The sequence below is a fragment of the Mustelus asterias genome, chromosome 15 (assembly GCF_964213995.1).
Source record: "Mustelus asterias chromosome 15, sMusAst1.hap1.1, whole genome shotgun sequence".
Classification (NCBI taxonomy): Eukaryota; Metazoa; Chordata; class Chondrichthyes; order Carcharhiniformes; family Triakidae; genus Mustelus; species Mustelus asterias.
Window position 1 is genome coordinate 570,729 of NC_135815.1, and position 23,807 is coordinate 594,535.

The window sequence follows — 23,807 nt, forward strand, 5'->3', positions numbered from 1 at the left end:
TGCAGGAAAGGATGTCCCGAGGCATGGTACATTGGGGAAACCATGCAGACGCTACGACAACGGATGAATGAACACCGCTCGACAATCACCAGGCAAGACTGCTCTTCCTGTGGGGGAGCACTTCAGCAGTCACGGGCATTCAGCCTTGGATCTTCAGGTAAGCGTTCTCCAAGGCGGCCTTCACGACACACGACAGCGCAGAGTCGCTGAGCAGAAACTGAAAGTTCCGCACACATGAGGACGGCCTAAACCGGGATGTTGGATTTATGTCGCATTATCAGTAACACCCACAGCTTGCCTCCTGGGCTTGCAGAATCTCACTAGCTGTTCTGTCTGGAGACAATACACATCTCTTTAACCTGTATTTAATGTTCCCTCCACCCACATTGTCTGTACCTTTAAGACCTGGCTGGCTGTAGGATTCGCATTCTAATCAGTATTCTGCAACTTGATTTTGTCTGTTTGCACTGTTTGAGAGCACATTTCCACTCCATCTGACGAAGGAGCAGTGCTCCAAAGGCTTATGGTATTTGCTACCAAATAAGCCTGTTGGACTTTAACCTGGTGTTGTGAGACGTCTTACTGTGCTTACCCCAGTCCAACGCCGGCAACTCCACACATTGACAATCTGACAGTGCCTCAGTCATGAACCTGCAACAATGCAGCACTCCCTCAGAATCGAACCTCCGATAGTATAACACTCCCTTCATAACAACCATCTGACAATGCTGCACTCCGATGGTAGTCATGATGTGGAGATGCTGGCGTTGGACTGGGGTAAACACAGTAAGAAGTTTAACAACACCAGGTTAAAGTCCAACAGGTTTATTTGGTACCAAAAGCCACACAAGCTTTCGGAGCCCCAAGCCCCTTCTTCAGGTGAGTGGGAATTCTGTTCACAAACAGGGCATATAAAGACACAGACTCAATTTACATGAATAATGGTTGAAATGCGAATACTTACAGCTAATCAAGTCTTTAAGATACAAACAATGTGAGTGGAGAGAGTATCAAGAACAGGATATGGCGCTCGACTCATCGATCAACAGTTCCGACGCACCACAGCGAAAAACCGCACCGACCTCCTCAGATGACAAACACAGGACACGGTGGACAGAGTACCCTTCGTCGTCCAGTACTTTCCCGGAGCGGAGAAGCTACGGCATCTCCTCCGGAGCCTTCAACATGTCATTGATGAAGACAAACATCTCGCCAAGGCCATCCCCACACCCCCACACCCCCACTTCTTGCCTTCAAACAACCGCACAACCTCAAACAGACCATTGTCCACAGCAAACTACCCAGCCTTCAGGAGAACAGTGACCACGACACCACACAACCCTGCCACAGCAACCTCTGCAAGATGTGCCGGATCATCGACACAGATGCCATCATCTCACGTGAGAACACCATCCACCAGGTACACGGTACATACTCTTGCAACTCGGCCAACGTTGTCTACCTGATACGATGCAGGAAAGGATGTCCCGAGGCATGGTACATTGGGGAAACCATGCAGACGCTGCGACAATGGATGAATGAACACCACTCGACAATCACCAGGCAAGAGTGTTCTCTTCCTGTTGGGGAGCACTTCAGCGGTCACGGGCATTCGGCCTCTGATATTCGGGTAAGCGTTCTCCAAGGCGGCCTTCACGACACACAACGGCGCAGAGTCGCTGAGCAGAAACTGATAACCAAGTTCCACACACATGAGGACGGCCTCAACCGGGATATTGGGTTCATGTCACACTATTTGTAACCCCCACAGCCTGCCTGGACCTGCAGAGTTTCTCTGGCTGTCCTGTCTGGAGACAATACACATCTCTTTAGCCTGTCTTGATGCTCTCTCCACTCACATTGTTTGTATCTTAAAGACTTGATCAGTTGTAAGTATTCGCATTCCAACCATTATTCATGTAAATTGAGTTTGTGTCTTTATATGCCCTGTTTGTGAACAGAATTCCCACTCACCTGAAGAAGGGGCTTGGGGCTCCGAAAGCTTGTGTGGCTTTTGCTACCAAATAAACCTGTTGGACTTTAACCTGGTGTTGTTAAACTTCTTACAATGCTGCACTCCCTCAGCATTGACACTGCAGCACTCAGTAACAACCCTCTGGTAGTGCAGAACTCCCTCAATGATGACCTTCCAACAATACAGCACTCCCTCAGTACTCCCTCTGTAACAACCCTCTGACAGTGCAGCAGTCCATCAGCAACAAACCTCTACAACAACCCTCTTTTTTTGTCTCAAGATGGCGCCTGAGAGAGGCGACATCTTGCAAGCTGTGTCCAGCATACCTTCTAATTCTATCTTTTACTCTCATTCTATGCTTCTAAAACTTTATTCTAACTCTTTTACGTTCTGCACTCTCTTGTTTCCTTCTCTATGAATGGTAAGCTTTGTCTGTATAGCGCGCAAGAAACAATACTTTCCACTGTATGTTAATACATGTGACAATAATAAAATCAAATTCTAACAATGCAACAGTCCCTCAGTACTGACCATCTGGCAGTGCAGCATTCATTTAATACCGACACTCAGACAGCTTGGCACTCCCTCAATACTGTCTCTTGGACAGTGCCCTGTTCCTTGATAGTGATGCTAAGACAGCATGACACTCCCTCAATACTGTTGCTCACGGACAGTGCCCTGTCCCTCGGTAGCATCCCTCGAACAATGCTTTGCTCCCTCTCTGATTGTTTTGGGTTGGAATCATTATGCACTGATCCCAATTGGCTCTCATTTGCCCCACCCTGAGCCAATTAGAAATATGGAATTCAGGTGGATGATCAATCATTTGTTGCCTTGCTGAGTCTGGGAGAGAGACAGGGTGTATTAATCACTAAGAGCTTGTCTCACAGCCAGTGGAGGGAGTGATATCTCTGTGTATTAGAAAGATGCCAGAAGGTCCCTTAGTGAGAATGTTTCACTCTGTGACTTGCTTGTTTGTTGGGGGAGTTGTGCAGAAGGCTACAGGTAGCACAAGGCAAATGCGTCTAGAACAGTTGGTGGGCCTGAAGCTGCAGCAGTGTCAAGTAAGTTTGAGAGGAGTGATGAGCTTAATGGTGGCAATGATGGGTTTCTTTCCCTCCTAACCTCTCTCACTTTGTTCCTTTCTACATTCCTGTCTGTCACACTTGTGTCTTTTTGGCTGTCTGACACACATTCTCTTGTTTATTTTCTCGGGCTGTCTCTCATTCTGGGTCTCTGCTTCATTTGCTTGCTGTAACTCACTGTCTCATTCGCTCGCCACATTTGTCACACTCTCTCTGGTTAATAATTATCTCTCTCTCTGCTCTAGGTCCATGGCAAAAAGCTGTACCTGGGGTTCACTTCTGGTGACAGATGGGAATGCAAGGGTCCAGGAATGATTACTGCACCAACCCAGAGCATATCTGATCCAGCCAGTGTGCCGATACTGGACTCCTCCAGCAGGCAGCAAGTGATGGATGCTGGTCCCCAGGGAGGAGAGCAGGAGGAGGCTTTGGGAAGCAGCTCTCTGTCCCTTGGACAAGGCCTATTGACTCCCCAGCGAGAGAGGAAATGGCTGCAATTTCACTTTGGGATGTTTGGAAGTGTCCGGGCCAATGAGTTCTCACGGGCAAATCGTGCTAATAAGAGGGGCAACTGGCAGGATCCATCACCCAGGTGTGTGCAAAGGGAACTGATGAGAGCAAGGAATCATTGTTGAGGCTCTCAAGCCTGGGAGGAGTGGTGATACAGTGACATCATCCCATTACAAGAGGGTTTGGGAGTTGGGGGTGACTGAACCTTGGGCGACAGGGTTTCAGAAGGCTAGTTTTAAGATGAGCAGTAGGGAGAGAGCAAGAAGGTGCAACCTTGGGAAGTCCAGCTTGGAGGGTGGAGCAAGACAGCCCATTATGTAGAGCAGATTAGGGCTTGGCCCTTGGTGGTGCTATCATTGTTTTTTTTCTACCAATTGTTGATGTCCTTTCCTAATATCTAAAACTCTTTCAATCATCAGGCTTATATATGAATTAAGAGGAAGAGACCATTTGGCACATTGAGCCTGTTCTGCCATTTGATCCAACCAAGGCTGAACTGATTCTGACATCAACGACTTTCCTGTTAACCCCTTTAAACTTGGTGCCCTAGTTGATCAAGAATCGATTTAACTCCGCCTTAACAACATTCAATGACTCTACCTCTACCACACTTTGGGGAAGAAAATTCATCATCAGGTCAGAAGTGGGGATGTTTGCTGATGACTGTGCTGTTCAGTATCATTTGCAACTCCTCAGATACTGAAGCAGTCCATGTCCAAATGCAGCAAGACCTGGACAATATCCAGACTTGAGCTGACAAGAAACATTCACACCATACAAGTGCCAGGCAATGACCATCTCCAACAAGAGAAAATCTAACATCGCCCCTTGATGTTCAATGACATTACCATTGTTGTTTCTCCCACTTTCAATATCCTGGGGGTCACCATTAGCTAGAAACTGAACCGGACTAGCCAACAAATACTGTAACTATCAGAGCAGGTCAAAGGTTCGGAACCCTGTGGCCGGTAACTCACTCATGACTCCCCAAAGCTTGTCCACCATCTACAAGGCACAAATCAGGAGTGTGATGGAATACTCTCCACTTGCCTGGTTGAGTGTAGCTCCAACAACACTCAAGCATCTCGACACCATCCAGAACATAGAAACTAGAAGCAGGAGTAGGCCATTCGGCCCTTCAAACCTGCTCTGCCATTCATTTTGATCATGGCTGATTATTGAATTCAATATCCTGATCCCTTTAGCCCCAAGAGCTATAACTAATTTCTTCTTGAAATTACACAATGTTTTGGCCTCAACTACATTCTGTGATAGCGAATTCCATACATTCACCACCCACTGGGTGAAGAAATTTCTCCTCTCCTCACTTCTAAAAGATTTACCCCTTATCCTCAAGCTATGACCCCAAGTTCTTGACTCCCCCACCATTGGGAACGTTCTTTCTGAATCTACCCTGTCTAACCCTGTTAGAATTTTATAAGTTTCTATGAGATCCCCTCTCACTCTTCCAAACTCCAATGAATATAATCCTAACCGATTTAGTCTCTCCTCATATGAAATGCCTGCCATCCCAGGAATCAGCCTGGTAAATCTTCATTGTACCCCCTCTATAGCAAAGACACCCTTCCTCAGATAAGAACACCAAAACTGCACACAATACTCCAGGACAAATGTGAGGTAATGCATTTTGGAAGGTCTAATACAGATAGGAAATATACAGTAAATGGCAGAACCAAGAGTATTGATAGGCAGAGGGATCTGGATGCGCAGATACACAGGTCACAAAGTGGCAACGCAGGTGGAGAAGGTAGTCATGAAGGCATATGGCATGCTTGCCTTCATCGGCCGGGGCATTGAGTTTAAAAATTGGCAAGTCATGTTGCAGCTTTATAGAACCTTAGTTAGGCCGCACTTGGAATATGGTGTTCAATTCTGGTTGCCACAGTAACCGAAAGATGTGGAGGCTTTGGAGAGGTTACAGAAAAGATTTACCAGGATGTTGCCTGGTATGGAGGGCATTAGCTATGAAGAGAGGTTGGAGAAACTTGGTTTGTTCTCACTGGAGCGACAGAGGTTGAGGGGCGACCTGATAGAAGTCTACAAGATTGAGAGGCATGGACAGAGTGGATAGTCAGAAACTTTTTCCCAGGTGGAAGTGTCAATTACTAGGGGGCATAGGTTTAAGGTGCGAGGGGCAAGGTTTAAAGGAGATGTACGAGGCAGATTTTTTACAGAGGGTGTTGGGTGCCTGGAACTCGCTGCTGGGGGAGGTAGTGGAAGCGGATACAGTAATGGCTTTTAAGGGGCATCTTGACAAATACATGAATAGGATGGGGATAGAGGGATATGGTCCCTGGAAGGGTAGGGGGTTTTAGTTAAGTCGGGCAGCATGGTCGGTGCAGGTTTGGAGGGCCGAAGGGCCTGGTCCTGTGCTGTAATTTTCTTTGTTCTTTGTGTGGCCTCACCAAAGCCCTATACAATTGGAGCAAAACATCTCTGTCCCTTTACTCAACTCTTTCTATGAAGGCCAACATACCATTTGCCTTCTTTACTGCCTGCTGTACCTGCGCACTTATTTTCAGCGACTGATGCATGAGGCTCCAAGGTCTCGTTGAGTATCCACCTCTCTCGATTTACACCCATTCAAGTAATAATCTGTCTTTCTATTATTACTACCAAAGTGGATAACCTCACATTTATCCACATTATGCTGCATCTGCCATGCACACACCTTCGGCCTGTCCAAATCACGCTGAAGCATCTCTGAACAAAGAACAAAGAACAAAGAACAGCACAGGAAACAGGCCCTTCGGCCCTCCAAGCCTGTGCCGCTCCTTTGGTCCAACTAGACCAATCGTTTGTATCCCTCCATTCCCAGGCTGCTCATGTGACTATCCAGGTAAGTCTTAAACGATGTCAGCGTGCCTGCCTCCACCACCCTACTTGGCAGCGCATTCCAGGCCCCCACCACCCTCTGTGTAAAAAACGTCCCTCTGATGTCTGAGTTATACTTCGCCCCTCTCACCTTGAGCCCGTGACCCCTCGTGATCGTCACCTCCGACCTGGGAAAAAGCTTCCCACTGTTCACCCTATCTATACCCTTCATAATCTTGTATACCTCTATTAGATCTCCCCTCATTCTCCGTCTTTCCAAGGAGAACAACCCCAGTCTACCCAATCTCTCCTCATAGCTAAGACCCTCTGCATCCTCTCACAGCTCACCCTCCCACCCAACTTTGTATCATCTGCAAATTTGGAGATAATACATTCAGTTCCCTCTTCCAAATCATGAATATATAATGAGAACAGTTGGGGTCCTACCACAGATCCCTGCGGAACCCCACTAGTCACTGACTGCCAATCAGAAAAAGACCCATTTATGCCAAATCTTTGCTTCCGATCTGCTAAGCAGCTTTCTATCCATCTCAAGACGTTACCTGCAATCCCCTGTGCTTTAACTTTACATAGTAGTCTGTTATGTGAGACCTTGTCGAAAGCCTTCTGAAAGTCTAAATAAACCACATCCACTGGTTCTCCTCGGTCACCTCTACTAGTTACATCCTCAAAGAATTCCAATAGATTTGTCAAGCATGATTTCCCTTTCGTAAATCCTTGCTGACTTTGTCTGATTATACCACTGCCTTCCAAATGCTGAGTTATGAAATCCTTGATAATAGACTCTAGCAACTTCCCCAGTACTGACGTTAGTCTCACTGGTCTATAGTTCCCTGTTTTCTCTCTACCTCCCTTTTTGAATAGCGGGCTTACATTAGCTACCCTCCAATCTGTAGGAACTATTCCAGAGTCCAAAGAATTTTGGAAAATAACCACCAATGGATCTATTGTTTCCAGTGTCACTTCCTTAAGTACTCTGGGATGAAGATTATCAGGCCCTGGAGATTTATCCACCTTCGATCCCATCAATTTCCCCAAAACCATTTCTCTACTAATGCTGATTTTTCTTTTCAGCTCCTCACTAAAACATGTTTCTCTGAACACTTCTGGCAAGTTATTCATGTCTTCCTTTGTGAAGACTGAAGCAAAGTACAAATTTAATTCCTCAGCCATTTCTTTATTTCCCATTATGTATTCTCTCGTTTCTGACTAAGAGGCCTACAGTTGTTTGTGTCAATCTTTTTCTCTTTACATATCTATAGAAACTTTTACAGTCAGTTTTTATGTTTCCCGCCAGCTTACTTTCATACTCCATTTTTCTCTTCTTAATCAATGTCTTGGTCCTCCTTTGCTGAATCCTCAGGCCTATTGCTTTTTCTTGCCAATTTATATGCTTCTTCCTTGAATCTGATACTATCTCTAATTTCCCTTGGAAGCCATGGTTTGGCCACAATTCCCTTACCACTCTTGCGCCAAACAGGAATAAACAACTTCTGGAGTTCACCTATTCGTTATTTAAATGCCTGCCATTGCCTGTCCACTGTCTTTCCTTTCAGCAATGTTTCCCAGTCCATCATGGCCAATTCATGCCTCATACCATAGAACCATAGAAAATTACGGCTCAGAAACAGGCCTTTTGGCCCTTCTTGTCTGTGCCGAACCATTTTTTGCCTAGTCCGACCTGCACTTGGACCATATCCCTCCACACCCCTCTCTTCCATGAACCCGTCCAAGTTTTTCTTAAATGTTAAAAGTTTACCACTTTATCCGGCATTTACCACTTTATCCGGCAGCTCATTCCACACTCCCACCACTCTCTGCGTGAAGAAGCCCCCTCTAATATTCCCTTTAAACTTTTCTCCTTTCACCCTTAACCCATGCCCTCTGGTTTTTTTCTCCCCTAGCCTCAGCGGAAAAAGCCTGCTTGCATTCACTCTATCTATACCCATCAAAATCTTATACACCTCTATCAAATCTCCCCTCAATCTTCTACGCTCCAGGGAATAAAGTCCCAACCTATTCAATCTCTCTCTGTAACTCAGCTTCTCAAGTCCCGGCAACATCCTTGTGAACCTTCTCTGCACTCTTTCAATCTTATTTACATCCTTCCTGTAACTAGGTGACCAAAACTGTACACAATACTCCAAATTCGGCCTCACCAATGCCTTATATAACCTTACCATAACACTCCAACTTTTATACTCGATACTCCGATTTATAGAGGCCAATGTACCAAAGGCACTCTTTACGACCCTATCCACCTGTGACGTCACTTTTAGGGAATTCTGTACCTGTATTCCCAGATCCCTCTGTTCAACTGCACTCTTCAGAGTCCTACCATTTACCCTGTACATCCTACTTTGGTTTGTCCTTCCAAAGTGCAATATCTCACACTTGTCTGCGTTAAATAATAGTTACCTTTATTGAGATTCAGGATCCTGGTCTCAGAATCAACTCCATCACTATCCAACTTGACAAAGAATTCTACTGCATTATGATTACTCGTCCCCAAGGGTTCTCTCGCAACTAGATTGCCAACTAATCCTTTCTCATTGCACAACACCCAGTCCAATATGGCCTGCTCCCTTGTTGCTCCAGAAAACCATCCCGTATGCATGCCAGAAATTCCTCCACATTTGTACTGTGACTAATTTGACTCACCCAATCTATATGCCGATTAAAGTCACCCATAATCATTTTGGTAGGACAAATTTGAATGCAGATTACAGGGTCAAAGGTAGGGTTCTGAGAAATGTGGAGGAACAGCGAGATCTTGGGGTTCATATCCACAGATCTCTGAAGGTTGCCATTCAAGTGGATAGAGCCGTGAAGGCCTATAGTGTGTTAGCGTTTATTGACGGGGTTTGAGTTTAAGAGCCGTGGGGTTATGCTGCAACTGTACTTGGTGAGACCAAATTTGGAATACTGTGTGCAGTTCTGGTCACCTCACTATAAGAAGGATGTGGAAGCACTGGAAAGAGTGCAAAGGAGATTTACCAGGATGCTGCCTGGTTTGGAGGGTAGGTCTTATGAGGAAAGGTTGAGGGAGCTAGGGCTGTTCTCTCTGGAGCGGAGGAGGCTGAGAGGCGACTTATTAGAGATTTATAAGATGATGAGGGGGATAGATAGAGTGGATGTTCAAAGACTATTTCCTCGGGTGGATGTAGCTGTTACTAGGGGGCATAACTATAAGGTTCATGGTGGGAGATATAGGAGGGATGTACAAGACAGGTTCTTTACGCAGAGAGTGGTTGGGGTGTGGAATGGATTGCCAGCTGTGATACTGGAGTCGGACACTTTTGGAACTTTCAAGCGGTTATTGGATAGGCACATGGAGCACACTAGAATGATGGGGAGTGGGATAGCTTGATCTTGGTTTCGGAAAAGGTTCGGCACAACATCATGGGCTGAAGGGCCTGTACTGTACTGTTCTATGTTCTATAATCATAGATGTTCCTTTAACATGTGCATCTCTGATTTCCTGATTAATGCTTTTCCCAATATTACCACTACCAGGACAAAGCAACCCACTTGATTGCTACCCCTTCCACAAACATTCACTCCCTCCACCACTGACAAACAGCAGCAGCCATGTGTACCATCTACAAGATGCACTGCAGGAATTCATCAAGGTTCCTTTGGCAGCACCTTGCAAACCCACAACCAGTACCATATAGAAGGACAAGGGCAGCAGATATTTGGGAATCCCACCGTCCCAAGTTATTTACCACCCTTCCTTGGAAATATATCGCTCTTCCTTCACTACCATTGGATCAAAATCCTGGAACTCCCTCCCTAACAGCACTGTGGGTGTACCTACACCACATGGATTGCAGTGGTTTCAAGGAGGCAACTCACCACCGTCACCTTCTCTAGGGCAGCTAGGGATGGACAATCAATGCTGGCCAAGCCAGTGACGCCCACATCCCATAAATGAATAAAAAAGACTCATGACCCTAATGAAAAAATCTCTATCTTAAATGGGAGACCCTTTTATTTTTAAACTGTGTCTCCTTGTTCTTCTTCTCCCACATTCTCTCAGTATCCACTCGGTCATGTCCCCTCAGGATCTTGTGTTTCAATAAAATCAGCTCTCCTCCTTCTAAACTCTGGGTATAGTCCAATGTATAGGCCCAACTTTTCCTCATAAGACATTCCCTTCATCACAGGAATCAGTCAAGTGAATGTTCTCTCAGCTTCTTGTAATGAAGACGACCAAAGCTGTACACAGTACTCCAGATTGGTCTGACTAAGGCCCTGAATGGCTGGAGAGAAACATTTCTCCCCTTGTACCCGATTGCTCTTGCAATAAATACCAACATTCCATTTGTTCCCCAATCACTTGCTCTACTGCCAAGTTCTGCAATCTCTATTTAAATAATATTGAGAAGGATGACTATCCTGAGCACTTTCAATTAAATACTATCCTTAATCTCTTCAGCCATTGATCACTCTCTTTTACCATTTGAGATTTTATTTCTCAATGTAGATCCTTTTTATTTACATTTCCACCATTGCCCTAATCAAACAGAATCACAATTACAGCACAGAGGGAAGCCACTTGGTCGAGAACAAAGAACAGTACAGCACAGGAAACAGGCCCTTCGGCCCTCCAAGCCTGTGCCGCTCCTTGGTCCAACTAGACCAATCGTTTGTATCCCTCCATTCCCAGGCTGCTCATGTGACTATCCAGGTGAGTCTTAAACGATGTCGGCGTGCCTGCCTCCACCACCCTACTTGGCAGCGCATTCCAGGCCCCCACCACCCTCTGTGTAAAAAACGTCCCTCTGATGTCTGAGTTATACTTCGCCCCTCTCAGCTTGAGCCCGTGACCCCTCGTGATCGTCACCTCCGACCTGGGAAAAAGCTTCCCACTGTTCACCCTATCTATACCCTTCATAATCTTGTATACCTCTATTAGATCTCCCCTCATTCTCCGTCTTTCCAAGGAGAACAACCCCAGTCTACCCAATCTCTCCTCATAGCTAAGACCCTCCATACCAGGCAACATCTTGGTAAACCTTCTCTGCACTCTCTCCAATGCCTCCACGTCCTTCTGGTAGTGCGGCGACCAGAACTGGACGCAGTACTCCAAATGTGGCCTAACCAGCGTTCTATACAGCTGCATCATCAGACTCCAGCTTTTATACTCTATACTCTGTCCTATAAAGGCAAGCATACCATATGCCTTCTTCACCACCTTCTCCACCTGTGTTGCCACCTTCAAGGATTTGTGGACTTGCACACCTAGGTCCCTCTGTGTTTCTATACTCCTGATGACTCTGCCATTTATTGTATAACTCCTCCCTACATTATTTCTTCCAAAATGCATCACTTCGCATTTATCCGGATTAAACTCCATCTGCCACCTCTCCGCCCAATTTTCCAGCCTATCTATATCCTGCTGTATTGCCCGACAATGGTCCATAGTGTCTGCGCCAGCTCTCCAAATGAGCAATTCTCTTGGTGCCATTCTGCCGTTTTCTCCCTATAATCCTGCATGTTCTAATCTGGGATAGCAGTTAGAAATGCAGTTGGACTTGGTCTCTCTGAGTTACAGAGGGGTCCAGACTTCGAGTAAGAGAGTGGGAGTTCAGGGTAGTGGATCGGGTTAGGGATGTATTACACTTTGATGTGAATGGCCCCCTCCCATGGTGAAACGGCACACTGACATTCATTGTTTAGACTGACAGGCAGAACCGTCTCTTGCACTGAGCACCTCGACAATTGCACCCAGGTGAATGTCAGATTGGGGGCAAAATCATGGGGGTGAGGCGGGGGGGGGGGGGGTGGCGGTGGGATTGTGAGAAGGTTGAAATTTTAAATGGGGCTCTGTGAGCAAATGTACCAATTGCTCTCCTCCTTCCTCTCCACAGGTTGGTTCTGTATTTCCCAGGAGGGCAGTTCCTTGTATTCTATAACTGCCGGATCTATCCGTGTGGCAGCCCTCCCTCTAGCCACACCTCGGACATCCTCTGCCCAGAGTTTAACAGGAATCTGGCGCTGCAAGCATTGCAACGAGCTCAGCCTATCTGCTATACCCTGCTCAACCAGCACCTCTTCTCTGGCCTGGGTCAGTAATACACTCCAGCATAGAAAGAAATGAGGATTGGGGAAGGGGGAGCAAATGAGAAGAGCATGAGGCTGATTTAAATATTAATGATATGCTTAGCACTCTAATCCAGTCTACATCTATTTTGTCAATAACTTTTATCATCTTATATACTTCAATTAGATCTCCTCTCATTCTTGTAAACTGCAGTGTGTTTAGGACTAAATTGCTCAATCTCTCTCCATAAGACGAACCCCTCATCTCTGGAATCAATCCAGTGAACCACCTCTGAACTGCCTCCAATGCCACTACATCCTTCCTCAAATAAGGGGACCAAAACTATGCACAATACTCCAGGTACAGCCTCACCAATGCCTTGTATAGTTGTAGCAATACTTCCTAACTTTTATACTCTATTCCTTTAGCTATAAATTCCAAAATTCCATTTGCTTTCCTTATTATCTGCTAGGGTGGCACAGTGGTTAGCGCTGCTGCCTCACAGTGCCAGGGACCTGGGTTTGATTCTGGTCTTGGGTGACTGTGCACAGTCTGCATGTTCTCCCTGTGTCTACGTGGATTTCCTCCAGTTGCTCCGGTTTCCTCCCACAGTCCAAAAGATGTGCTAGCTAGGTGCATTGACCATGCTAAATTCTCCCTCAGTGTACCTGAACAGGCACCGGAGTGTGGCAACTAGGGGATTTTCACAGTAGCTTCATTATAAGCCTACTTGTGACACTAATAAATAAATTTAATCTGCATACCAATTTTAGAACAATGAAAATTACAGCACAGGAACAGGCCCTTCAGCCCTCCAAGCCTGCACCGACCATGCTGCCCGACTGAACTAATGCCCCTGCCCTTCCAGGGTCCATATCCCTCTATTCCCATCTTATTCATGTATTTGTCAAGATGCCCCTTAAAAGTCACTATCGTATCCGCTTCCACGACCTACCCCGGGCAGTGAGTTCCAGGCATCCACCACCCTCTTTAAAAAAAAAACTTGCCTTGTACATCTGAGAGTAATAGAGGTTTACAGCATGTAAACAGGCCCTTTGGCCCAACTTGTCCATGCCACCCTTTTTTTTTTAAAACCCCTAAGCTAATCCCAATTGCCCGCATTTAGCCCATATCCCTCTATACACATCTTGCTCATGTAACTATCTAAATGCTTTTTAAAAGCCAAAATTGTACCTGCCTCTACTACCACCTCTGGCAGCTTGTTCCAGACACTCACCACCCTCTGTGTGAATAGATTGCCCCTCTGGACACTTTTGTATCTCTCCCCTCTCACCTTAAACCTATGCCCTCTAGTTTTAGACTCCCCTACCTTTGGGAAAAGATATTGACTATCTACCTTGTCTATGCCCCTCATTATTTTATAGACCTCTATAAGATCGCTCCTCAGCCTCCTACACTCCAGAGAAAAAGGTTCCAGTCTATCCAGCCTCTCCTTATAATTCGTACCATCCAGTCCCAATAGCATCCCATTAAATCTTTTCTGCACTCTTTCTAGTTTAATAATATCCTTTCTATAATATGGTGACCAGAACTGCACACAGTATTCCAAGTGTGGCCTTAACAATGTCTTGTACAACTTTAACAAGACGTCCCAACTCCTGTATTCAATGTTCTGACCGATGAAATCAAGCATGCCGAATGCCTTCTTCACCACTCTGTCCACCTGTGACTCCACTTTCAAGGAGCTATGAACCTGTAACCCTAAATCTCTTTGTTCTGTAACTCTCCCCAATGCCTTACCATTAACTGAGTAAGTCCTCCCCTGGTTCAATCTACCAGAATGCATCACCTCGCATTTGACAAATTAAACTCCATCTGCCATTCGTCAGCCCACTGGCCCAATTGATCAAGATCCCGTTGCAATTGGAGATAACTTTCTTCACTGTCCACTATGCCACCAATCTTGGTGTCATCTGGAAACTTCCTAACCATGCCTCCTATATTCTCATCCAAATCATTAATATCAATGACAAATAACAGTGGACCCAGCACTGATCCCTGAAGCACACCGCTGGTCACAGGCCTCCAGTTTGAAAAACAACCCTCTACAACCACTCTCTGGCTTCTGTCAAGAAGTGGAGATGCCGGCGTTGGACTGGGGTAAACACAGTAAGAAGTCTCAACACCAGGTTAAAGTCCAACAGGTTTATTTGGTAGCAAAAGCCACTAGCTTTGGGAGCGCTGCCCCTTCGTCAGGTAAGTGGGAGTTCTGTTCACAAACAGGGCATATAAAGACACAAACTCAATTTACAAAATAATGGTTGGAATGCGAGTCTTTACAGGTAATCAAGTCTTTAAGGCACAGACAATGCGAGTGGAGAGAGAGTTAAGCACAGGTTAAAGAGATGTGTATTGTCTCCAGCCAGGACAGTTAGTGAGATTTTGCAAGCCCAGGCAAGTCGTGGGGATTACAGATAGTGTGACATGAACCCAAGATCCTGGTTGAGGCTGTCCTCGTGTGTGGAACTTGGCTATCAGTCTCTGCTCAGCGACTCTGTGTTGTCGTGTGTCATGAAGGCTGTATCTGTAACCCCCACGACTTGCCTGGGCTTGCAAAATTTCACGAACTGTCCTGTCTGGAGACAATACACATCTCTTTAACCTGTGCTTAACACTCTCTCCACTCACATTGTCTGTACCTTTAAGACTTGATTAATAGAACATAGAACATGTAAAAAAAAACCCAGCCTAAACAGGCCCTTCGGCCCACAAGTTGCGCCGGTCATGCCCCTACCTATCTAGGCTTGCCTATAACCCTCAATCCTATTAAGTCCCATGTACTCATCCAGAAGTCTCTAAAAAGACCCTATCGAGTTTGCCTCCACCACCACTGATGGCAGCCGATTCCACTCACCCACCACCCTCCGAGTGAAAAACGTCCCCCTGACATCTCCTCTGTACCTACTCCCCAGCACCTTAAACCTGTGTCCTCTCGTAGCAGCCATTTCAGCCCTGGGAAAAAGCCTCTGAGAATCCACCCAAAGAACAGTACAGCACAGGAAACAGGCCCTTCAGCCCGCCAAGCCTGTGCCGCTCCTTGGTCCAACTAGACCAATCGTTTGTATCCCTCCATTCCCAGGCTGCTCATGTGACTATCCAGGTAAGTCTTAAACGATGTCAGCGTGTCTGCCTCCAACACCCTACTTGGCAGCGCATTCCAGGCCCCCACCACCCTCTGTGTAAAAAAAAAAAAACATCCCTCTAATATCTGAGTTATACTTCGCCCCTCTCACCTTGAGCCCGTGACCCCTCGTGATCGTCACTTCTGATCTGGGAAAAAGCTTCCCACCGTTCACCCTATCTATCCCCTTCATAATCTTGTACACCTCTATTAGATCTCCCCTCATTCTCTGTCTTTCCAGGGAGAACAACCCCAGTCTACCCAATCTCTCCTCATAGCTAAGACTCTCCATACCAGGCAGCATCCTGGTAAACCTTCTCTGCACTCTCTCTAATGCCTCCACGTCCTTCTGGTAGTGCGGCGACCAGAACTGGACGCAGTACTCCAAACGTGGCCTAATCAGCGTTCTATGCAGCTGCATCATCAGACTCCAGCTTTTATACTCTGTACCCCGTCCTATAAAGGCAAGCATACCATATGCCTTCACCACCACCTCCACCTGTGTTGCCACCTTCAAGGATTTGTGGACTTTCACACCTAGGTCCCTCTGTGTTTCTGTACTCTTGATGGCTCTGCCATTTATTGTATAACTCCTCCCTGCATTATTTCTTCCAAAATGCATCACTTCGCATTTATCTGGATTAAATTCCATCTGCCACCTCTCCGCCCAATTTTCGAGCCCGACAATGCTCATCGCTATCCGCAAATCCATCAACTTTTGTGTCATCCGCAAACTTACTAATCAAACCAGTTACATTTTCCTCCAAGAAAAACTCGATCAAGTTAGTGAGACACGGCCTTCCCTTCACAAAACCATGTTGCTTCTCGTTAATACATCCACTTATTTCCAAGTGGGAGTAAATCCTGTAGAACCATAGAAAATTACAGCTCAGAAACAGGCCTTTTGGCCCTTCTTGTCTGTGCCGAACCATTTTATGCCTAGTCCCACTGACCTGCACTTGGACCATATCCCTCCACACCCCTCTCATCCATGAACCCGTCCAAGTTTTTCTTAAATGTTAAAAGTGACCCCGCATTTACCACTTTATCCGGCAGCTCATTCCACACTCCCACCACTCTCTGCGTGAAGAAGTCCCCCCTAATATTCCCTTTAAACTTTTCTCCTTTCACCCTTAACCCATGCCCTCTGGTTTTTTTCTCCCCTAGCCTCAGCGGAAAAAGCCTGCTTGCATTCACTCTATCTATACCCATCAAAATCTTATACACCTCTATCAAATCTCCCCTCAATCTTCTACGCTCCAGGGAATAAAGCCCCAACCTATTCAATCTCTCTCTGTAACTCAGCTTCTCAAGTCCCGGCAACATCCTTGTGAACCTTCTCTGCACTCTTTCAACCTTATTTACATCCTTCCTGTAACTAGGTGACCAAAACTGTACACGACTGTCTCGAAGAATCTTCTCCAATAATTTCCTCTACCATTGATGTAAGGCTCACCGGCCTGTAATTACCTGGATTATTCTTGCTACCCTTAAACAAAGGAACACAAATGGCTATTCTCCAATCCTTTGGGATTTTCTGCGACTTGCACACAGACACCTAGATCCCTTTGCAACAAAGCACCGCAAAGTCTCTCTCCGTTTAGATAAGTTGCTCTTCCATTTCTCTGACCAACACTTATCCATGTTAAACTCCATCTGCCACACTTTGGCTCACTCACCAAACCTATCTGTATCCATTTGTAAATTTCTTATTTCTTCATTGCAACTTACTGTCCCATCTATTGTAGTCAATTTGTTCAGTCACTTGAAGACCATGGGAGAAACTCTCCATTCTAGATAGATGCCATCCTTGAACTGTGGAAAAGCTGACAACAGCTGCCTTCAATGGAAGTTGTCACTTGCATTTGGAGAGCAAACATGCACACAATACTCAAAGTGTGGTCTCTTCAAAACTCCTTCCAAATGTAGCAAGATTTCCTTATTCGTGGACTCCATCTGGTTTGCAATAAAAGCAAATCTGCTGTTTGCCTTCCTAATGCTTGCTATGCCTGCATATTTTTTTGTTCTTTGCATGTGTACACCCAAGTTTCTCTGAACACTAATGCTTTTAGAAGTTTCATGTATTTTGAAAAACCTTCTCACATATAAAATAGTTCTATTTAGTGTGTCTGTGCATCTACTTGCGCCTGTTATCTTCTCCTTCCTGCTCCCTACTTCCAAAGATGAAATGTTCCACTCAAAAAGGGGGTCTGCCTTACCCTCTGTTCTTTGTACAGAACAGAAAGCAAAAGGTCAGGGAACAAAGAAAATTACGGCGCAGGAACAGGCCCTTCGGCCCTCCAAGCCTGCACCGGCCATGCTACCCGACTTAACTAAAACCCCCTACTCTTCCGGAGACCATATCCCTCTATTCCCATCCTATTCATGTATTTGTCAAGACACCCATTAAAAGTCACTATCATATCTGCTTCCACTACCTCCCCCGGCAACAAGTTCCAGGCACCCACCACCCTCTGTGTTTTTAAAAAAATCTGCCTCGTACATCTTCTTTAAACCTTGCCCCTCATACCTTAAACCTATGCCTCCTAGTAATTGACTCTTCCACCCTGGGAAAAAGCTTCTGACTATCCACTCTGTCCATGCCGCTTATAATCTTGTAGACTTCTATCAGGTCGCCCCTCAACCTCTGTTGTTCCATTGAAAACAAACCAAGTTTCTCCAACCTCTCCTCATAGTTAATGCCCTCCATACCAGGCAACATCCTGGTAAATCTTTTCTGTACCCTCTCCAAAGCCTCCAGAATTGAACACTATATTCCAAATGCAGCCTAACTAAGTTTCTATAAAGCTGCAACATGACTTGCCAATTTTTAAACTCAATACCCCAGCCGATGAAGGCAAGCATGCCGTATGCCTTCTTGACTACCTTCTCCACCTGCGTTGCCACTTTCAGTGACCTGTGTATCTGTACACCCAGATCCCTTTGCCTATCAATACTCTTAAGGGTTCTGTCATTTACTGTATATTTCCTATCTGTATTAGACCTTCCAAAATGCAGTTCCTCACATTTGTCCGGATTAAACTCCATCTTCCACCTCTCCGCACAAGTCTCGAACTGATCTGTATCCTCTGATGGTCCTCATCGCTATCTGCAAATCCACCAACCTTTGTGTTGTCTGCAAACTTACTAATCAATCCAGTTACATTTTCCTCCAAATCATTTATTTATATACAGCAAAGGTCCCAGCCCTGGTCCTTGAGGAACGCCACTTGTCACAGCCCTCTATTCAGAAACGCACCCTTCCACTGCTACCCTCTGTCTTCTTTGACCGATGATGTGGAGATGCCGGCGTTGGACGGGGGTAAACACAGTAAGAAGTCTCCAAACACCAGGTTAAAGTCCAACAGGTTTATTTGGTAGCACAAGCCACTAGCTTTCGGAGCGATGCCCCTTCATCAGGCGAGTGGGAGTTCTATCAGGTTCACAACACACAATGCAGAGTCGCTGAGCAGAGACTGATAGCGAAGTTCCACACACATGAGGACGGCCTCAACCGGGATCTTGGGTTCATGTCACACTATCTGTAACCCCCACGACTTGCCTGGGCTTGCAAAATCTCACTAACTGTCCTGGCTGGAGACAATACACATCTCTTTAACCTGTGCTTAACTCTCTCTCCACTCACATTGTCTGTGCCTTTAAGACTTGATTACCTGTAAAGACTCGCATTCCAACCATTATTTTGTAAATTGAGTTGGTCTTTATATGCCCTGTTTGTGAACAGAACTCCCACTCACCTGATGAAGGGGCAGTGCTCAAAGCTAGTGGCTTTTGCTACCAAATAATCCTGGTGTTGTGAGACTTCTTACCACCTTTGACCGAGCCAGTTTTGTATCCACCTTGCCAGCTCACCTCTGATCCCATGCGACTTCACCTTCTGCACTAGTCTGCCATGAAGGATCTTGTCAAAGGCCTTACTGAAGTCCATGTAGACAACATCCACTGCCCTACCCTCATCAATTATCTTCGTCATTTCTTTGAAAAACTCTATCAAGTTAGTGAGGCATGTCCTCCCCTTCACAAAACCATGTTCCCTCTCACTAATACGTCCACTTATTTCCAAGTGGGAATAAATCCTGTCTCGAAGGATCCTCTCTAATAATTACCCTATCACTGACATAAGGCTCACCGGCCTGTAATTACCTGAATCCTGTACTCTGATCTTTTATCCTGCTGTTTGTTTTCAGTTTGGTTCAGTGATTTTTTTTTAAAAAAATTAATCTTTGCCTTTAATTTCTATTTGCAGGCAATATTATTAAGAATGAGGTGCTGTATCTGTCTGCGATTCACCCCATGTCTCTGGGCTGCCTGCTCAGTGTCGAGAAACTACAGACTCTCTTGGACCAGGTGATCCAGTTCAGTTATGGATGGCTGGACAACAAGTTGAAGGGAAAGGGCTTAAAATACCACATTTATCAACAGACGCAGTGCCCTAAGGGCCATGCTGTGGAACGGGCAGAGGTTGGACCACCTCATTGTCTCCAAAGAGCCACCTGGTGGTGCCCTATGTGCCAGCCTGCAGTGCAGTGAGCTACTGGCTTAAACAGTGCTGTTTGTTCACCTTGTCTAGATAGCGGGGTCTCTTATGGCATTTATTTTGCACCTTGTCAGTTTGTGATTGTTGTTCTTTATCTTTAAATAAAAAGGTATTTTCTCCAATTGTCCTGTTCTTCTGTGGGACCTGACACACTGTGTATAGATCACGAGAACTGGCTCTTTTTGGTGGGAGGAGACATTCTTTGTGTCAAATTCTCGAGGCACAGTTTGTGGCTTAAGTATTGCATCATGTCCATTACAGCTTTGAAGCAATAATTTGACTGGATGGCTCACAGAACAACACTGGGAGACATGGAAGTAGAGGATCTTTGACAGAACAATTAGTCTATCCACCCTACCCTTGTGGACTTGTAAGTTTTCTTTAAACAACATTTACCCAATGCCCTGATTAAACAAAAACCTTCTGCCCTTACTCGATCCATATCCTCCTTTTCCCTCCCTATTCACGTGTCCATCTAGATACCTCTTAAATGTTGCTAATGTGCCTGCTTCCATCACCTCCTCTGGCAGCGCGTTCCAGGCACCCACTGCTCTCTGCGTGAAAAACTTCCCCCGCACATTTCCCTTAAACTCCTCCTCTTCCCCCTCCCCCACGTTTTCCTCCAGATCATTTAAAAGTGAGAGCAGGAATGGAGTGAGGTGGAGGATGAATGCGTGGCTGAGGGACTGGAGCAGGGGGCAGGGATTCAGGTTCCTGGATCATTGGGACCTCTTTAGGGGCAGGTGTGACCTGTACAAAAAAGACGGGTGGCACTTGAATCCCAGGGGGACCAATATCCTGGCAGGAAGGTTGGCTAAGGCGACTGGAGAGACTTTAAACTAGAAAGGTTGGGGGGATCTCGGGATTCACGGGGGAGGTGCCAAATGATTGGAGGGTGGCTCATGTTGTTCCGTTGTTTAAAAAAGGTTCCAAAAGAAATCCGGGAAATTATAGGCCAGTAAGTTTGACATCGGTGGTGGCCAAGTTATTGGAAAGTGTGATAAGGGATAGGATCTACAAATATTTGGATAGACAGGGACTTATTAGGGAGAGTCAACATGGCTTTGTGCGTGGTAGGTCATGTTTGACCAATCTATTAGAGTTTTTCGAGGAGGTTACCAGGAAAGTGGCTGAAGGGAAGGCGGTGGATGTTGTCTACCTGGATTTCAGCAAGGCCTTTGACAAGGTCCCTCATGGGAGGTTAGTTAGGAAGGTTCAGTCGCTAGGTATACATGGGGAGGTAGTAAATTGGATTAGACACTTTTCGGCCTCTGATATTCGGGTAAGCGTTCTCCAAGGCGGCCTTCGCGACACACGACAGCACAGAGTCGCTGAGCAGAAACTGATAGCCAAGTTCCGCACACACAAGGACGGCCTCAACCGGGATATTGGGTTCATGTCACAATATTTGTAACTCCCACAGTTGCGTGGACCTGCAGAGTTTCACTGGCTGTCTTGTCTGGAGACAATACACATCTTTTTAGCCTGTCTTGATGCTCTCTCCACTCCCATTGTTTTGTTTCTTAAAGACTGGATTAGTTGTAAGTATTCGCATTCCAACCATTATTCATGTAAATTGAGTCTGTGTCTTTATAAATTCTGTTTGTGAACAGAATTCCCACTCACCTGAAGAAGGGGCTTAGAGCCTCGAAAGCTTGTGTGGCTTTTGCTACCAAATAAACCTGTTGGACTTTAACCTGGTGTTGTTAAACTTCTTACTGTGTTTACCCCAGTCCAACGCCGGCATCTCCACATCAATGGAATAAGCCAGAGAGTGGTTGTGGAGGATTGCTTCTCTGAGTGGAGGCCTGTGACTAGTGGTGTGCCGCAGGGATCGGTGTTGGGGCCATTGTTGTTTGTCATCTATATCAATGATCTGGATGATAATGTGGTAAATTGGATCAGCAAGTTTGCTGATGATACAAAGATTGGAGGTGTAGTGGACAGTGAGGAAGGTTTTCAAAGCTTGCAGAGGGATTTGGACCAACTAGAAAAATGGGCTGAAAAATGGCAAATGGAATTTAACGCAGACAAGTGTGAGATATTGCACTTTGGAAGGACAAACCAAAGTAGGACGTACAGGGTAAATGGTAGGACTCTGAAGAGTGCAGTTGAACAGAGGGATCTGGGAATACAGGTACAGAATTCCCTAAAAGTGACGTCACAGGTGGATAGGGTCGTAAAGAGTGCCTTTGGTACATTGGCCTTTATAAATCGGAGTATCGAGTATAAAAGTTGGAGTGTTATGGTAAGGTTATATAAGGCATTGGTGAGGCCGAATTTAGAGTATTGTGTACAGTTTTGGTCATCTAATTACAGGAAGGATGTAAATAAGGTTGAAAGACTGCAGAGAAGGGTCACAAGGATGTTGCCGGGACTTGAGAAGCTGAGTTACAAAGAGAGATTGAATAGGTTGGGACTTTATTCCCTGGAGCATAGAAGATTGAGGGGAGATTTGATAGAGGTGTATAAGATTTTGATGGGTATAGATAGAGTGAATGCAAGCAGGCTTTTTCCGCTGAGGCTAGGGGAGAAAAAAACCAGAGGGCATGGGTTAAGGGTGAAAGGAGAAAAGTTTAAAGGGAATATTAGAGGGGGCTTCTTCACGCAGAGAGTGGTGGGAGTGTGGAATGAGCTGCTGGATAAAGTGGTAAATGCGGGGTCACTTTTAACATTTAAGAAAAACTTGGACGGGTTCATGGATGAGAGGGGTGTGGAGGGATATGGTCCAAGTGCAGGTCAGTGGGACTAGGCAAAAAATGGTTCGGCACAGACAAGAAGGGCCAAAAGGCCTGTTTCTGAGCTATAATTTTCTATGGTTCTATGGAAAGCTGCGCTGAACCTAGTCAAAAAGAAAACGAAAGTGCACAAAAGGTTCAGAGAGCTAGGCGATGATGGGGATCTAGATGAGTATACGGCTTGTAGGAAGGGACTTAAGAAGGAAATTAGTAGAGCCAGAAGGGGTCACGAGAAGGCCTTGGCAGGTAAGATTAAGGAGAACCCTAAGATGTTCTATAAATATGTGAAGAGTAAAAGGATGAGATGTGAAGGAATCGGACCGATAAAATGTGAAGATGAGAAAGTATGTACAGAACCAGAAAAAATAGCAGAGGTGCTTAATGAATACTTTACCTCGGTATTCACGGTGGAAAAAGACCTGGGTGGTTGTACTACAGGATTGAGGCAGACTGAAGAGATTGAGTATGTGGACATTAAGAAAGAGGTTGTGCTGGAGATTTTGAATAGCATCAAGATAGATAAGTCGCCGGGTCTGGATGGGATGTACCCCAGGTTACTGTGGGAGGCAAGGGAAGAGATTGCAGAGCCTCTGGCGATGATCTTTGCGTCATCGATGGAGACGGGAGAGATTCCGAAGGTTCCGGAGGATTGCGGATGTGGTTCCTATATTCAAGAAAGGGAATAGGGATAGCCCAGGAAATTACCGACCGGTGAGTCTAACCTCAGTGGTTGGTAAATTGATGGAGAAGATCCTGAGGGACAGGATTTATGAACATTTAGAGAAGTTGAGAATGCTCAAAAGTAGTCAGCATAGCTTTGTCAAAGTCAAATCGTGCCTTACAAACCTGGTGGAGTTCTTTGAAAATGTGACTAAACACATTGACGAAGGAAAA

The 23,807-nt window shown here is 45.7% G+C and overlaps 1 protein-coding gene across 1 annotated transcript; it reads left to right on the forward strand.

Annotated features, from left to right (window-relative positions):
- Window positions 1-3,311: 3,311 nt before the first annotated feature.
- Window positions 3,312-20,291, forward strand: LOC144504261 (endonuclease 8-like 2). The gene is made up of 3 exons (XM_078229353.1): window positions 3,312-3,652; window positions 12,303-12,499; window positions 19,885-20,291. Exons 1-3 carry the CDS (start codon window positions 3,372-3,374, stop codon window positions 20,166-20,168), a joined length of 762 nt encoding a protein of 253 aa, XP_078085479.1. The 5' UTR covers window positions 3,312-3,371; the 3' UTR covers window positions 20,169-20,291.
- Window positions 20,292-23,807: the final 3,516 nt, after the last annotated feature.